Here is an 18,655-nt window from a genome sequence, read left to right on the forward strand (position 1 = left end):
GGTGTTTAGCTCTTTCCTCCTGAAAATCGCTATCAAGCTGCAATTTGCCCCCAAAGTGCTGTTTGCCGTAAACAGCAGCTGGAGGGCACATGTGTGACTCCTGGCAGGAGAACAATGTGGGAGGAAAGGGTGACACTCTTGCACCACAGTCCCCCATCCAGATTGCCTACCGCATGCAACTGTGAAAACACACAAGTAATGTTTGGTTTCTCCCAGTCCTTTCCACTTATAGAGCAAAGGGAACAAGCTACACCCAGGAAAACTGAGGAGCGAGCACATGTCTCATGGAAACTTGGCATGCGAAATGTTGAGGGGAAAGAGGCAGCAACAGGATTTTTCTGCACACAGCAGCATTTAGTTATGAACCGAACTTTGTGGAAACGAGAGCTGGGTGGTTGGATCCGTGATCTGATCCCACAGTCTGCTCACATGTCCAAGAAGAAAGATGGGAGGTTTTGCTTTCAAATCACGCAACTACATGAAATGACGGCTGCAGATTCAGAAGCTACCTTGGACAGTGTTCTTGCTTGAAAATATGAGGCAAATGCTAACTTATGCACCAGATAGGCTATCTTAAGTTACTTTATTTGGGATTGCATCAATTCTGTTATGCCCTCCTGACATCTAACCAACACAGAGGGAGGGAGGGAGGGAGGGAGGGATAGTGTACAACTGAGAAGTCTTGCTAAGAAATCAAATCTACCCTATTTTATCTCCATTGTTAAAGTAGGTGTTTTTAAACATCACAAGCAGATTTGAATCAATTTCCAGTGCTCTTCCATTGCATAAGCTCAGTAGATTGGCTCTCCTGCTGTAAGGAGCACGGATACTGTTTCATCATTACTGTTCAAACCACTCAATTTCAAACAAGTTCAATTCTGTTTTTACTGTTTAAAAGCTTAAACATTTAATCTGTTTCTACTAGGAAGCTGGGGAGGGGGAAGCCCAAAGGTCAATGTTCTCCAGTTAAATAATTTGAATTGAGTTAAATTTCTTTAGGCTTTTCAGGGTAGGTAGTACAACTAGAAATAAACACAGAAAGTGAGGAAGAGTAAAGGGAGGGGATGCCTCCTTTAACAGGCTTGACAAATGACACTGCGATTCACACCCACTGCTGGGCTGCCACTAATAAGCTACAGAGGAAGCAGCCAATCTCAGCTAATTACCAGATAAAATTGTATTGTAAGGACTCTAATTAGGAGATGCTTATGGAGGTGATCTAATGATTAAACGCCGCATTCGAATGACCCCACCATCAATGTGCAATGGTGCAAGATGTCACTGGAATATTTTGTAGAAACAGTAATTTTATTTCAAGGGGGGGAGGCAGTAATATTTGTAATAATGGCTACGAGGTAAACTAATTAAAAGACAGTTCCTAGAGGAAAGCTGTGGCTTTGAGCAGCTGTGGCCGTTCCAAAACAAAGTGCCAAATCTCGACAGAGGAACTGCAGTCAAGTGGAAAATTTCTGCCTGACCTCTGCTCTTGCTATTAATTTGCAGGAAAACTAATGACACATATACATATTCCCACAAAATTGTTCTAATTGCTAATTTGCCAAAGGAGCCCAGTTTCCAAATTAAACATGACTGCAATCTGAGAGGGAAGAAGAAGAAGAAGAGGGGGAAGGTGGTGGAAGGTAGGAATCTAGCATAGCATTGTGTTTCACCTCCGACAATAGTTGGGAGACAGAACCAACAAGTTAATGAAACGATGACCTCGTCACTTCCTATAGAAGTTTTGCTTGTCAGACTTCTGCTTGATGATGATAGCATCTCACATTTTTCAAGAGGCCAACCTTGGTCAGCCACTGTGCCAAAAATGTAAAGGGGTAGCAGCAGAGAGAATTTACACCGAGTACACTTGAGAATACACTGCTTCCATTGCCTCAAAATTCAGTTATTAATTGTGAACTGGAGCAGAACTACTCTATGAATTGTGTTGGTTTTTGTTGGGATCTAAAATATTAATCTTCATTACAAACTATTAAATCTTAATATCATCATCAATTAACAATGAAAAAGCCCCATCTAGACTCTGGCTTTGCAGCAGCCAAAGATGATTATGCAGGGCAAAGATCAGGAAGGGTTTGTACTGGGAAGGTCTCTTTTCCTGATGGAAATGCCACGCCATTTCTCAATGTTTTCATTTTCTATTTAAAAACATGCGACTCTGGTTTAAAAAGCTGCTCCTAGAGGCATTTGACAGACACAAAGCTTCCACTCTGAGGGGAATTTATTTTGAGTGAGACAAATCTGAAGCCAGGCTTTATTATTGTGGAGAATGGTCCTTAACTTGGACGTGTTAGTGCAAGCTTATATTGTCCAGGCATTGATGGCAACTAGCTACTTGTTTTTGTCCCAGCAACAAGCAGACCAAGCATTATTGGTTTACATCTTGTAAGCGTTGTCAGTAAGTGACACTGTGTGGTTCAGAACCTGCTTGAAACGGTTGGGGTTTTGTACCTGAACATAGGCAATATCTATGAATTAATAAGTTACAGGTAGGTAGCTGTGTTGGTCTGCCGTAGTCGAAACAAAATAAAAAAAATCATTCCAGTAGCACCTTAGAGACCAACTAAGTTTGTCATTGGTATGAGCTTTCGTGTATCTGAAGAAGTGTGCATGCACAGGAAAGCTCATACCAATGACAAACTTAGTTGGTCTCTACGGTGCTACTGGAATGATTTTTTAAAAAATGAATTAATAACTATTTCTGTTCTCTCCTGCTGATAAATAGCTGGCTCTGTATTCTGCCTAAGGATGGATCCAACACTAGGGTTGCTATACATCTGGAGTTTTCTGGACTTAGCCGGGATTCGGCCGTCGGAAATGGTGTCTGGGTGAAAATCACTAGAATGACGAGGAAAATCTGGACATATGGCAGGCAACCCATGTCGGAAGAGTAAAAATAGCTCAAAACCTTTTTAAAAAAAAGATCTTGGAAAAAAAAAATCAGCAACTTTGGCAAAAAGAAAAGAAAGCTCAACAACAACTTTGCCAATAAAAAGCTCAACAACTTTTGTGTCTGGATTTTCACTTTTTGAAATATGACAACCCTAGCCTATCCTACACAACTCAAAAATATGTGTAATTACCACAACCAACCGAAGTCCATGTAGGAATATGCACCAGTTTCTGGAATATCTTCTGACAATTCTAATGCAACTCTGCCTACTAAACAGCTTTAAAATAATAGGTGGGTGTACTATCCTAAAATCAGATGACCAAGATCTTCCTATCGCAAAGGATTAACAAGCAAAATAACACCAGAGCCAATTTCTCATTGCACTTTTAAGCATGCAACAATTTAACCCTCAGAAAGACTCTAATTTTTTCTGAAAGCTGCCTTGTGTTCCCATCAGGGGAAAAGGAGGGACAGAAATAAATATATAATAATAAAAATCTAAATTTTCTCCTGCTCATTTTAAAAAGAATAATGTTCTTAAACTGAGTAAAAAATAAGTCTTACCCAACCGTACCTCACCATTGCTGCATAAATCGTTAACAGTATTTTTAGACATGTACGTTTGTACGCATGCAAACACACACAAAAGAATGATAGTTAAAATGGCTTCCATTAGGTCTAAGGTAATACATGCAAACGGTGACAAGAAAGCAGCAGACACACCAAGAGGACTAGCAGATTTCAAGCAGGGGGAAAAAATCATACAAGCTATGCTGAGCCCATCTGTGGTGCTTTAGGACAGCAATTTCTCCACTGTTGATTCTACCATTCTGATCATGGCTAAAACAGTTGCTGTAATTGGACTTCAGAGATGGATACCAATTGCTTAGCCACAGAAAGTGGATGTGTGTTGGGACTGTTAGATTTAGTGTGCTTTAACACTTCATCCACGAAAATTTTTCATTATATATATATATATATATATATATATATATATATATATATAATCTGCACGCAACACAGGATTTGGCAGGCAGCAATCACTTAGCAGGTGTTGTTATTGGCAGGGATACTAAGGAAACCCAAGTTGAAGAGTGGGACTTAATGAAAAACAGTATATAAAAACAGCTTTTGTGTGTTGCATTTGCAAATCTCTTTTTATTGCTACATATCATTATTTTTCAAACTATAAAATACAGCTACAGCAGCTAAAATGCTCAGTCATTACCTCACAGTTAAAAGGCTATTTTTTAATGCTTTGTTTTTACAGTTGCTAAAAACAGGATTTCAAAACAATCCTAATTGCTGTGGTTAGGGTAAAGGAAAATACATAAAAAATAGCCAACAGTTATGTCAGCTCTATAAAGACGGATGTACTGCCAGGTATGCAAAAAACACTTTTGAGCCAAAGAAAGAAGAATGTATCCCTTCTCTCTTTCCCGAGGCGCAATTTGTAGCTATGAAAGTGCCATCTAAAAGCACATTGTGCCTTGGTTTCCCTCTGTCATCTGAACCTCATACATGAATGAAAATAATGGAACAACTATTGCATTAAGCATATCGATGCATTAGAATATCAATGCTTCCAAATTCTGTCATAAACAAAAACGTCACAGAGATTAAGAGAATACTGGATAATGGAATATTCAGCTAATCTTTACTTCAGACACTGAAATAAAAATAGTGGTGTCGACTGCTATAATATTTCTTTGACAATACAGGTCAACAGTAGGATGTAACAGAAAGCACAGCCACCTTTTGATGTGTGCCTCGAACACAGGGACAGGTATTCTCCAGCCACTTCCACTCTTGGAATGCCTCACACAACAGGAATGACTAGAACAGCAGATATCTTAAAATGGGCTTCCCTAAATCATGGAATAGACTGTTTGAGCCTTCCCTTCTAAAGCAAAGCAAAGATTGACAGTTCATCTGAGGACACGTTCCTTCACTCCCAAGTCTCAGAAGAGCCAGCAGACTAACAGAAAACAGAGGTATACAAGAGTCTTGGAGTGCCTTAAGGTTCATGGAACTCCCGCCTAGTCAATCAACACAACAAGAAGTGGAAAAGAATACAGTTTTCACCTCCTGACCCAGTCAGGTTATGAACACAAGGTGGGCTGTGTAGAAGAGATCAGGAAGAAGGCTTCTCTCAACATGGTCTTAAAGACATGAAAAGAGCTATCATTTCACACCATCCACTGACTGTGAATTCCACAAGCAAATGGGGATCTCAGAGATAAGGTTTGGGAAAATACAGTTGACTGCATGCTACAATTCTCACCCAGTTCAGGGTATGTTTGCCTTTGCTTTCCTCCTCCACAGGCATACCTGTTTGGTCCTCACGTATACCTGCTAACTTGCTCACTTGCCTAACCAAAAAATTTTCTTAACGAGAGTGCCTTCTTTTTGCATCCTGGCAAACACCTTGTGTGTACACCCCACCCACACCCACCACAGTTGAAAGCTGTTTATAAAGTGAATGCTTTCAACACGCACTTATTGGAATTATGTTCACTTCCGCAGGACCTTAAGCATGTGGCTGATATATGATAGCTGAGGAAGGTTGAAGCACTTCCAACACGCTGCAAAGAGATCTCTTATTTTAAGGAGATAATCTCATACATGCTTCTCCTTGTGATTATATCTGACAAGTTGCTGCTCTCTGTGGTTGGATGGACTCCTGATTCATTGTGTAGCGCTGGGAACTGATCAAAGAGTTCAGCAAAATATGGTGCTAATTTATGTACCTAGTCAAGACCAAAGCACTTGACTAACGAGAAACACCTATGGCAACCAAATAATAAAGCTCATATTGTACAGCCAGATCCTCAATTTTTAGCTGATGGTGAATTTTTAATGCAAGCATTACAAGCCCCACTCAGTTGCAATTTTACATCCGTGTTTTATTAGTAAGCTTGCATCAGTTCTTACTTTCTCCTTTAAAAATAGGCAAAGATAGTAAAGTCAGTTATAGGGAGAAGGAAAAAAATAATTACTGGGTGTAGAGAATACTTCGCATTACAGTATTGGTCATCAGATCTCTCCCAGGCAAAGTTCTATCCTGCTGAGTTAAAAGGAGTGAGGTCTAGCCTAGACTCTGTGATGCCTTTGCTATTTCCCCCCTCACAGGGAAAGCACAATATGCAAAACACTATATTCCTACATTTTATAATTAATTTTCGAATGCTTCACCTATACATATTTTAATAATTTCTGATTTATCTGATGGTATCTATAATAAAATTTTCTATATTTCAATAAATGAAAAGAAGGCTGTTTCAATCCAACAACAGAGTGTCACACAATATAGGCCTGTCAGGCACCAACTTTTACTTCTAACATGTAAGTTAAAGGATAAGGAATTTATAATGCTGCCTGTGAACGAAACCACTTTTCATACACAAATGTGATCTTTCCCCCCCAAAAGGGTAATACAACAGTACATTTACATAAACTAATCCAAACAATCTATGTATTTGACAATGGCAAACCTCACACAGACTGCCTATTGTTGGTTTACATCTTGGAGTTCTTTATGTTGGCTTGTAACACTGCTCTAGCTGTCAAAGGTTTGACTTGGACTCTAAATAAATGGTTATACAAGTGCTGTGCAGCGATATTGGACTTCTTTGGAAAAGAAAACCTGCTGTGTATGAATTCAAAAGCTATTAATTTTTCAGTCAAAAAATATTCATGCCTATTTCTTTTAATAGAGAAACACTGTGCTGAGCAACTGAGAGATAATGTTGACTAGTGGTACAGAATTTTCAATAGAGCAGTTAAAAATAAATTTAGTAGGAGGTCCCCATCAAAGCTATAATTTTCCAAAATGTAAAACATTTTTAATACTAATCAAGAAAGTGCATCCTCCCTCCCACATTGCCTAGATCAGTTTTTTTCCCCTACTGCTTTTCCCTGTTTATTGGCTGTGTTGCAGTACTTATCATGGCATCCCCAACTGGTACGGCTGGAGCTCACGGACAAAAGTTTCTAGATTTTCAGCAGCCAGATACTGGTCAGATGTCAGAACATTAACTTCCTGTCAGGGGGACTCCCTACAGGGAGCCTCTCCCTGTCATCCTGACCAGCACTTCGCCCAGTGACAGCACGAGCAGCGAGTCAGGAGTAGGGAATGAGGAAGAGAGTGGAATGGAGAGAGGGCTCAGTGAGGTGTCTGAGCCCTGGCAACGCTATGGGGAACAGCGTCAAAGCCTTGGCACCACACTGGTCGAGAGTCAGCGGATGAGGGGCTCAACGAGACGTCGGAGCCTAGGCGCCGCCCCAGCCAGCAAAAGGGGAGACCTCTCCTTCCGGCGTCCGAATTGAGGCACGCGCCCACACATAGGATGAAGGGGCGGCATTTTGGGGTGCCCAGGCTTTTATGCTGGCCGAAAAGCAGACAGCAGCCATTGCCAGGTTCTGAATAGGACTAGGCAGTCATGTTTTCTGCTATCTCTGCACTGTAAATAGTATGTACAATAAAACTCTTAAAGACAGAGTGGACTGGAGCATCTTTACTCGAGAGTAGCCGCAACAACCCCCTGACCCTTCCTACAGATTATAATCCCTATTGCGTGGGTGATGCTTGTCCACATGTCCACTATAAGAAGCCTTGAAGTACCTTTCCACGAAGTCATACAACATCACCAGCAAAGGTTTAGCTGTGCAATTATAAAGCTGGTGTTTAGTGTGGGCCAGGGGTATGTGCTCTGTTGGGCAAATGTAACCTACATGTTGCTCAAATTCATTTCGAGAGTGCTACCACCTTGTAGAGAAGAGGGGTGGGTGTTTGATTATGGGTCCAAGAAGAAGAAGAAGAGTTTGGATTTGACTACCTGAAGGAGTCTCAAAGCGGCTAACATTCTCTTTTCCCTTCCTCCCCCACAACAAACACTCTGTGAGGTGAGTAGGGCTGAGAGACTTCAAAGAAATGTGAGTAGCCCAAGGTCACCCAGCAGCTGCATGTGGAAGAGCGGAGACACGAACCCGGTTCACCAGATTATGAGTCCATTGCTCTTAACCACTACACCACACTGGCTCTCAGGTACAAGAGAAGAAAGAAAGTTCATTACTTCATATTAACAGAGTTGTCGTAGAAGCTCCAGATATTAAGAAACAAGGTTCTTACCAAAGAGAGATGGAGCTCTCCAACTAAGCGTCCCCAAGCAATTCTCTGTTTATCATATGCATATTGTTTAGTGTTTGTTTGTTTTTAGAATAAGGGATTACAGGAAAGCTGCACATAAGGAGAAAACATATCTTAACTGTGCATTATACTTAGAGAACCATTATGCTCTTTGCACCACTCTATAAGAATCTACTCTGCAGAAAATCCTTTAATAAGATGGATCAAGAGAGTGAAAGGGATCAGGGATTCTAATAAAATGTTTGATCTTATGTTAAAAAATTAGTTCATCAGTCAGAATCGAAGTTCACATTCAAAAATTTCAATGAGCAAACATCTTAAATGTAAGATACTTAAATTTTACTCCTTTACCTTAAAATTCCTAATTGCTTCATGCGATTATTCTAAACCAAGGCAGTGATTTGGCTTATGATTTTAAGATCTGTAAGATTTAAAGGTACACTGCTTTTATTTGATTTTATTCTGAGTTATGAGACTATTAATTGATTATTGATGATCTATAGTCAATTTTAATCAATATGCAAATTGTAATCAATACGCAGTGATATAGCACAATAGTAAAGTATTGGTTTACTTGTTTTTTACTTTTTTGACCAGTCTAAATAAAACGAACACGACTAACTAGATATATGAGATCCATGGTGATAGACATAAATACAACTCAAATATACAACTCAATATTAGCCCAATATTAGCCCAGCAAATACGGTAACCTGCCTATGAGCAGTTTGTAGACCGAAATTAATGTCTGAAACAGAACACATTATTAAAATAGAGAACATTAAAAAATATACAGTATAAGCACCCTGCACCTCTGTTTTCCTAGAAGGAAATTTTTATTTTGCAGGTTCCCTGGAGAATAAATTGCTCTAGAACAGTGATAGGAAAAAAAAGGTGTGGAGAATACCGGTAGTAGGCTTTTTCATATTCAAAACCCCTTAATCTTTTTTTCACCAATAAATACACTTCACATAGACTTAACATACTTCAGTAGGGCCTGTTTATGAACTACTGTGCTGTTCACCACTATCTCATATTCTCCACTTTTTTGCTGTGCAACTTTAGAGTTATTCTAGACTATGCTTTTAGGAGATGAATTATCTCCCTATAGGGAAGAGACACACCTAAAAAAGAGATGGGTGGTACTGGTGGAAGAGACTCTTGAGAGTCCCATGGACTGCAAGAAGATCAAACCTATCCATTCTGAAGGAAATCAGCCCTGAGTGCTCACTGGAGGGACAGACCCTGAAGCTGAGGCTCCAATACTTTGGCCACCTCATGAGAAGAGAAGACTCTCTGGAAAAGACTGTGATGTTGGGAAAGATTGAGGGCACAAGGAGAAGGATGAGATGGTTGGACAGTGTTCTCGAAGCTACCAACATGAGTTTGACCAAACTGCGGGAGGCAGTGGAAGACAGGACTCTAGTCCATGGGGTCACAAAGAGTCGGACACGACTGAATGACTAAACAACAACAAGTGTTGCTTTCTCCTCATAATCTTGCAAACTGTTCGGGATTTCTTTCTTGAACAGAGTATGACATACTCCTTCGAGCATTCCTCATGGCATGAATCCAAAACTGATTTATTATATAGAATATGACAGGTGCTATATAAATATTAGATGATTCTGATCATCTCCATCACTTTGTGTTTGTTCATAACCTATTTAAATATCTGGCTTTTATAAAGTGGGGATGGGATTCCATAAGATGGTTGACCAAGTACTGTGGTACATGCTATCTGCATCCCTCACAATATTTATTTCACCCAGCTCTTCATTTATTTTATACATGTAAATTAGGAGAACAGCCTCTGAGCTAGTTTAAAATGTATGCTTCAGTCCTAAACAGACTTAATGGGAGCTCTCATTGTGCTCAGTGGGACTTATTTCTGAGTAGACAGTCATTTCTAAAATGGTTAAAGCATAGCTTCAAAGTCTACTCTTTAAAGTCCAAGTGAGCTCACAGGTAAATGAGTAGACTTGTTGGCTTAGTTTTTGCAAAATCAAATCAAATACACATAAAACACTATGGGTTGTATTCAGCGTTTTGTTAGTGCAAGGATTTCTCTTTGCACAGCAAAGCATTGTTCCCCCTCTCCTCCTCCCCTGCCCCCCAATCTGCTTGGGGATTTCCCCCTAACCCTCTGTACAAGTTCTGAGGGCAGCACAGGGGAGGGAGCAAAAAAGGAGAAGAAAGTGCATGTCTTCACTTGGATGGGTATTTTAAAGTACCCCGCACTTCTTTTATGCTATTAGGTGGGAAAGGGGGCTGTTGTGAAGCTTTATTCTGTCAGTGCAGATACTTACAGGCTGAGGTGTAGCTTTTGGTTCAGTTGACTTTACATGTAGGTGTGTCATCATAGCTTGCAGGCGCTCTTTGTCTTTTGAAAGCTAAATAGGAAAGAAAAATGGCGTAAGTTATTTTTGTGAACAGAATCCAGAACAAACAAACAAAACTTATTAATTTCTCAGAAATGTTATATGGCGCCCTCTCTCTCTCTCTCTCTCTCTCTCTCTCTGTGTGTGTGTGTGTTTGCAACAAAACTCTAGTTGCTGGGTATCAGCTTTTTGCAAAGCAAAATGCATTAGCTCTCAACTGAAGCAGCTCTAGACCTGCTGGCACCAGTGCGTTCACTGCAGCAGTGACAGCTAAAAGACATTAATGAATCATATTTGCTCACCAACCCTGTCCCAATTCATGGGCAGGAGGCAAAGCACAAAGGGAAACGGGGTAAGTAAAAGAAGTGTGTGCTCTTTTGGTTAAACTTTTAAAATAAACTTAGAAGATTCCCTATCCTCTGCAACTATTCCCCACTGCTCCAATGGTTTTGCACCCAGCATCTCGATGAGAATGAAACAAATGCTGCTAACACTCAACTCTTGAAAAAAAATTATTGAAGGTGCAGCAAACTTTTGTTCTCGCATAGAACAGGAACTGGAGAAAGCTTTAATTGTGGAAGAGGGGGGGGAGAGAGAGAAAGTAAGGCTTCCTCTTTTCTTATTCGCATTTGCCTCAGGCCACCAAGATGCATTCAGTTTTGGGTATTAGTTACAGGTAGATAGCTGTGTTGGTCTGATGTAGTCGAAACAAAATAAAAATATTCATTCCAGCAGCACCTTAAAGACCAACTAAGTTTTTTATTTTGGTATGAGCTTTCCTGTGCATGCACACTTCTTCAGATATCCAGGTATCTGAAGAAGTGTGCATGCACACGAAAGCTCATACCAAAATAAAAAACTTAGTTGGTCTTTAAGGTGCTGCTGGAAGGATTTTTTTTTATTTCGTTTTGGGTATTGTTACTGGGTGCTGCTCATACAAAAAAAAGTTTTGAAACTCAAAAGACAATTGAGATGGTATGTTGAAGAAGTTCTTTTGCTGGTGCATGGACCTCAAAGCACAAAATACACATATGTATGGTTAGGGCCTTTGAGCGAAGCATTATGCAACAATAAAGGCTGCTGGATTACCTGTATTCCAAGTTTTCCACTCAGGTTATAAAATATTTGGGCAGGTGTATTTATTCATTTTAAAATTATGTATTACATTTCAAGAGATTTCAAAGCTATTTGCATTTTTTAAAGCAAAATCAAACATTTAGCGGTATAGCTAAAACACATAGAGCTAAAACAAATAAAACATTAACCAGTGCAGTCCCATACATGCCTTACTCAGAAGTAAGCCACAATGTTTTCAATAGGGATTCCTCTCAGGAAAGGGGGTATAGGATTATGCAGAATAAATTTCAGGAGCCATGGAAATGAGCGAGACAGATAATCAGATATTTAGAGCAAGGGCAGGACTCTGTAAGTGAAACATCTGAAAGACTTCTGGTTTCAAGACAGAAAACATAAAACAAAGAATGAAAGGATTCTTTGGGGCTGCTTTTCTGCGGGTCAAAAAGCAATACTAATATAAACCCTTAACTCCATTAGCAACTCCTGTCTATTCAGTTAGATCATCCAGTAGAAGTCGCAAGGGCTTGTTAAGCCATGGATGTGTGTAAGCTGTCATCAGCATGGCACCATAAAGGGCTCCTAAGGTCTGGAAGTTGTGGCTGCTAATGGTATTTTGTGGAGTGGGGTGGGGTGGGGTGGCTGCACTTGTAACTTGTGACTAAATGGTAAACCAGAGGGCCACTTTCAGGGCTATCCGTGTTATGAATTATGTCTTTGAGAAATTTTCTCCTCTGTGTGCATTGTTCTCTGTATACTACATACTGTGCACATGCCTATTCCATAATGATTACATACTGCTAGTAAGCAATTCCGCAGTGGTTCTCCCAAATGTGCAAACCACAATGGAAGTGACACATTTTCCTTATATTATAGCAAACAGGGTTTCTTGTTTGACACACTTTCATTTACTGTTTAAGGATCAATTCCTTGAAGAAGGAGAAAATCATGTATTTGTGTGTGGAAAAGCCCTCAACCTTATGTGAGTGAGTTATGAACACAGCTTAGGCTGCAATCCAAGCCCCCTTAGTGCTAGGCTCTGGATTGGGCTAAAGTGTCCCTCCACCCAGCCGCGTGGGCCTTTGCCAGTATACGAGAGTGTCACCCCAATGGTGCAGAGCTCCCTGTTCCACCCACTGAATGTGCAGACAGGCGGAAATACCTGGATCCCAATCTTGCCTCACTGTTTTCACTTGATGATCTGAGCCAGCTCCAGGCTGCTCCTGCCTTCTGCCATGAGTGATGGAGCTGTGAATGCAGGCCCCTTCAGGAACACAGGGACCTGTCATGGTAACACTTTGCATTTAATGCTCACTACTTGTATGCAGGGCCAGATTTCGGTTTCATGAGGCCCTAAGCTCCTGAAGGTAATGGGGCCCTTTATATGTCCAGTTGTCCTCTGTCAACAAATTGTTGCTGGGTTTTGTTGTTGAATATATGCTATATGGTAATTTATGGACCTAATAGGTATCTACAGTGGTACCTCGGGCTACAAACGCTTCAGGTTACAAACTCCGCTAACCCAGAAATAGTACCCCAGGTTAAGAACTTTGCTTCAGAATGAGAACAGAAATCGTGCTTTGGCGGTGCGGCGGCAGCAGGAGGCCTCATTAGCTAAAGTGGTGCTTCAGGTTAAGAACAGTTTCAGGTTTAGAACGGACCTCTGGAATGAAGTAAGTTCTTAACCAGAGGTACCACTGTAAAGCCATTTGCACATAACAGTCCATGCAGAATGTAGGCACCCTATATATAGCAATGAGCAAACCAGTGATATTTTAGGGAGCAGGCTAGCAGGCAAGGCCCATTACTTCACCATAGGAGCCTACAAAACACAAAGCACTGTTGCTGTATGTAGGTTTTATTTTATTTGTTTTTCATTTTATACTTTGGAAATGTACATTCGGGTTTTTTTTCCTTTAATTTTTTGGGGGGCCCCAAGAGAGTGGGGCCCTAAGCTATAGCTTATTTAGCTTATACGGAAATCCGGCACTGCTTGTATGTGCTGCAATGGTAACTGGGAGCAATGGTAACCAAGAATCGAAACAAACATCAGTAAGTTTCAAAAAAGGCATGGTTTAACTTGTTCCAGCACAATCCCAGGTTCACCTGTGATAACAAGCCTCATTGAAATAGAAACTAAACTCTGCTGAAGCCCTGCTTCCTGGTTGTGTAGTAGCAGAAAAAGAGGGCATGAGTGTCAAAGGCTCTTAGCAACGTCATTCTTCTCATGCACATAGCCTGCACTGAACCACAGTTTAGCATTATGTGCGATTGAAGCCACTAAGTCAGACTATTGGTCCATCTTGTTAAGCATTATTGATACTGTTCAGCAGCCCTCCAGTGTTCGAAACAAGGGTCTCTTTCATCCCTGCCTTGAGATGCCTAGAGCACAGGTCTTGCATACAGGTGATTTAACCCCTGGCATTTCCAGTTAAGAGCATCAGGTAGCAGGTGACAGGAAATATTTCTGCTACAGACTCTGAAGCGCTACTGCCAGTCAGAACAGGCAACAGCATCTGAGATTTTTAAAAGTCTGAGCTGGTATAAGCTAGTTTCCTATGTATATATGGAGGAAGGTTGTTCTTAGTCCATGAAAGCTTGTGCCTATTAAAACGTGCTGGTTTTTAAGATCCTACAAAATGTTACATTGTTTTTGCTGCACAGACTAACACAGCTCTTCTCTAGGAATCGAGAACTCTGCTATCTTTCAAGGGGTCCAATCTAGCAGAGCTAACAGAGAAAAGGCAAAATATAGCACATGGGATTTTAAATCTATATTTTTGTGAGAATAATACCCAAGGATAAATAATAAACTACAGTTTAAGTGTGCAAGTTGGAGGGTCTCAGGTGTTCATGGCCGGGAAGTGCAATAATATTACATGACATTTATTTTCTACTTGCATTTCTTGGAGAGTTCACAGGAGTCAATCAATGCTCCTTTTGTTCTACCTGTTCTGCAGACAATGCAAGCAGACATAATCTCAGGAGTCAAAGGGCTAACTTGAGATCAGTTAAGTCAAATCTACTACAGACTATGGTCAGCATTTGCTATTAATTAATACAGGGATGGGGAAGCTCCAGACATTGCTCATCTCAGATTCCCATCAGCATCAACTGGCATGGCCAATGGCCAAGAATAATGGGTGTTGCAGTTCAACAACATCCGGAAGGCTGCAAGTTCTCTATTCCTGAACTAATGGGACATAGAGTCGTACCTTGGAAGTTGAACAGCTTAGTTCTCGAATGTTTTGGCTCCCAAACGTCACAACCCCAGAAGTGACTGTTCTGGTTTGCAAACCATTTTTGGAAGTCAAACATCTGACGGGGCTTCCAATTGGCTGCAGAAGCTTCCTGTAGCCAATTGGAAGTTGCGCTTTGGTTTCTGAAAGTTTTGGAAGTCGAACGGACTTCCAGAATGGATTGCGTTCGACTTCCGAGGTACGACTGTATATCTGTTCACAGAAGTTTCTAATGGTGGAAATGTTCTGGCTAATCATTTATCTGTAATCACAATTTTATTCACTTTAATCAGTTAATTAATTTTGGCTTTACATGTATTTTGGGATCACTTCTCACGTTAAGATTTTTAAGCCATGGGAAACCATTCACACTCAGGCTCGAAACTGTGTGACAGCTAACCCAAAAGTATAGGAGCACTTTCTACAAGCAGGAACCTGTCAGAAGCACATTATCTCCCAATGTGAGGTTTTGCATAGAAGTCTTTGAAAAACACCGTATGGAACAGAATTTTCCAGATAATTGAACAGCTGGATACCAGTGGTGGCCACACCAATATTTCAAATTTGCTACCCCAAAAGAAACCTCCTAGTCCTGTCAACTGCTTAAAGAATATTTAGATGATTAATCACGATTGATTGATTGATTGATTGAGTGACCAAACAATACACCGCTTGACTGTAAAATACCCCTCAAAGAATAAAGTTAGTAGATTAATGTAAAGGCTAGCAATGGAGGCAGGCAAAGATGACATAAGGTCCTGCCCCAGCTAGATTGTCCTCGTCTCACCCACTCTGTGGGAAGGAAGGTGAGAGGTGTGAAGACAACGATAAGATCAAGGCCTGCTATAGATGGATGGCTTTCTTCTCTCTCTCCCCCCCCCCCAACCACTCCAAAAGAGAAGCTATACACTTTATACCCTTCATTTGTTTTGGTATTTTAAAACTGTGAACTGCCTTGGAGGAACGGCAGCCTATAAGTGCAATTACAATTGAGAAAAAGAAATGCACTTACATTCAAATTAAATCAAACATTTAAATTATGTAACTAGATTTTTTTGATATAGGTATTGCTTGGAAAAGACCCTGATGTTGGGAAAGATTGAGGGCACTAGGAGAAGGGGACGTCAGAGGACAAGATGGTTGGACAGTGTTCTCGAAGCTACGAACATGAGTTTGACCAAACTGCGGGAGGCAGTGCAAGACAGGAGTGCCTGGCGTGCTATGGTCCATGGGGTCACGAAGAGTCGGACACGACTAAACGACTAAACAACAACAACAAATTGCTTTAAGTACTGCTAGAAGTGTGAAATCACTTGCAATTTACACAACAAATATTACCACTCATTGCTTAGAGGAAAGACCATCTTTAATATTTCCCTTTCCTGTGCCCTATTACTTAAACACACTGCAGCAAAGATAGCCCGAATACATATGAAATTGCAGCTCCACCAATCAATTTTAGTCAACAATTAATCAACCCAAGTTTTTGTTGCTTAAGGCAACAGCTAAACTGACGACGGCTTGGAGCCCCACGTCTGTTTATTTATTTTAAAATTATATTTATATCCCACATTTCCTCCAAAGAACTCAAGGTGGGGTTAAACAGTTCTGTTTCCCATTTTATCCTTACAACAGCCCTGCGAGGTACGTCAGCTGTGATGAGTGACGGACCTGTGGTCATCCATTGAGCTTCATGGCTCTAGTCCAACACTCTTAAGAACTACACCATACTGGCTTTATGTAATACAAGACTATTATATCATAGTGCTGTTCTGGTGATATGATCATCATCATGACAGGCAGTGTGATCTTGGTAGCAGTTCTCAAGGAAGAGCCTATGTACCGTATTTTTCCATCTATAAGGCGCCCCCATGTATAAGACTATTTTTGGGGACTCTGATTTTAAGAAAAGGGGGGGAGATAATATCCATGTATAAGACGAGCCCAGATTTTGAACATAATTTTAGAGTAAAAAAAACAACCACAGTCTTATACACGGAAAAGTACGGTAATTGTGCATGCAGGAATCCCAGATTTGTGTGGAGGCAGCAAACCTGGAATGTGGGACAGGTTATGGTGTCATACTAACTCCACCTGCACTTTACACAAATAGTACATTAAAAATGCATTGCAAAAAATGGGCCCTAAAACTAACACAGAAATTTGGTGAACTGAAGGAAATTGACAGATTGGTCCATCCGGTCCATCCATTGCTATTACATTTTTCATTATGTCCCTAGACTGTTTTGATGTCAGAAGTGGAGGTCTTCCAGGACTTTTGAGCAAGAGCCAGAGACCCCTAATAATCAATTCCCTGCCAAAGTATTTGTTTTTCTCACAAGGTGAGGAGGAAAAGAAATGGATGAGGAGCCAGATCTTTTCACCTGACTGTAGGCGGTATCTCACTGTGGAATTCAGTCTTTTGATACTCAATACTATTTCACACACACACACAAATTGTTTTCACCTTTCCCCAAAAATTGTTTACACATTTTTGTTAGCACATTTTGAAGCAAAACTGTGTTTTGTTTCATATACTTATTTGCAGGAAGTGCAGATTACAGAGAATCACATCAAAATGTGAACCAAGATGAATTTCCCTGCACTGTCCCTAATAAATATCACTACTCCAGACTTTATAGGAAGATTTCTGTATCATATTGGCATCTAATGGGGAAAAGTGCCAACAGAGTAAGAGATTAATAGTATAGGAACTGGTCCAGTGTGTCATCTAAATCCTCAGTAGTTACTGTCTCCTGCGGATGAAACCCAGGGAAGGAGCAGGAACAGGGAGTGGACCATAAGCTCACCGATTCCCTCCCCTGTCTGGAGAGCAGGAAGGAATCAACAACTGGACCAGAAATCCTACATTTTTTTCATTTCTAGAAATAGTGAGAAGTCTGATTGAGCCTAAGGCCTGCTCCTAAGAACTCCCTGTTTACTATCCTGGGAAGAAATGACCTACAAGGCTGCTAATTTAGGGAACCATCTCCTTACGGCAGGCCTGATATTTTGAGTGCTTTCAATTGTGAAGCCCTTTCTTGCTAAACTTCCAACTTTTCTATTACTGAAATACCTATATCTACACACACACACCTTTCTCAAGTTGCACTATACTGTACAGACAATATTTTCCTGATAAATGACCTCCTCTGAGCTTACCAGCTTAAATTCCATTTTTTTGCAGCCAGCAAGAAAAACCTGTTCCTAACTACGTAACATTTTTCATAAAATACGTCTTGCTGAAGTTTATCATTCCTGCTGTGTTTGATTTTCTCAAAGAAGTTGTATTAAAATATTGTTAATACTAATAAGAAGGCGTCATGACCATGGTTTTGCAGAAAGTAAAATTTAGGAGGATATCTGGACAAAAGAATTCTAATTTGTGAGATAAGAAGATAAAAGGGAATTTTTAAAATACAAGTCATAGTTATCTGGGAAAAGGAACAACAAAAAGTTTTAAGTGTATTTTTGCTGATTTTTCTCTATAACTATTTGAAGCTGTAAATGACTAACTCAGTAAAATTCCAAATGTAATTATCTTCTGCACTTAGCCCACGGCTTTCCATATATCTCTACATTACCATCTTGCATACAAAATAGGATGGATTTTTTAAATATTTTTTAGAATGGTAACTATAGAATGTACAACATTGTTTTTAAATTGTCTTCTTTGGCTAACCTTTTGCCTACTCTCTTGCACACAAAGAAAGTCAATCCATAAAGAGCAATAAGGCATAGAAGGATTTGAAGGATTTTTAAATACACTTAAAAAGCAGTGATAACCATACTGCAGTTGCACATCTTAATTCACTCCCTTAATAAATTATATGTAAAAACAAATCTTTTTTTCAATATATATAGAGAGAGGAATTCATATATATCAAAGTTGTGAATTACAGTC

The 18,655-nt window shown here is 40.2% G+C and overlaps 1 protein-coding gene across 25 annotated transcripts in view; it reads right to left on the reverse strand.

Moving 5' to 3' along the window:
* Positions 1 to 18,655, reverse strand: part of FOXP1 (forkhead box P1) — a 548,710-nt gene that overhangs the window by 32,963 nt on the left and 497,092 nt on the right. For all 25 annotated transcript variants that reach the window (XM_060271348.1, XM_060271340.1, XM_035106646.2 and 22 more), the window contains one exon: positions 10,367 to 10,450. In XM_060271348.1, coding sequence (XP_060127331.1) covers positions 10,367 to 10,450 — 84 coding nt within the window. The remainder of the gene's footprint in view (positions 1 to 10,366; positions 10,451 to 18,655) is intronic.

Source organism: Zootoca vivipara, chromosome 2, assembly GCF_963506605.1.
Source record: "Zootoca vivipara chromosome 2, rZooViv1.1, whole genome shotgun sequence".
In the NCBI taxonomy this organism is placed as follows: domain Eukaryota; kingdom Metazoa; phylum Chordata; class Lepidosauria; order Squamata; family Lacertidae; genus Zootoca; species Zootoca vivipara.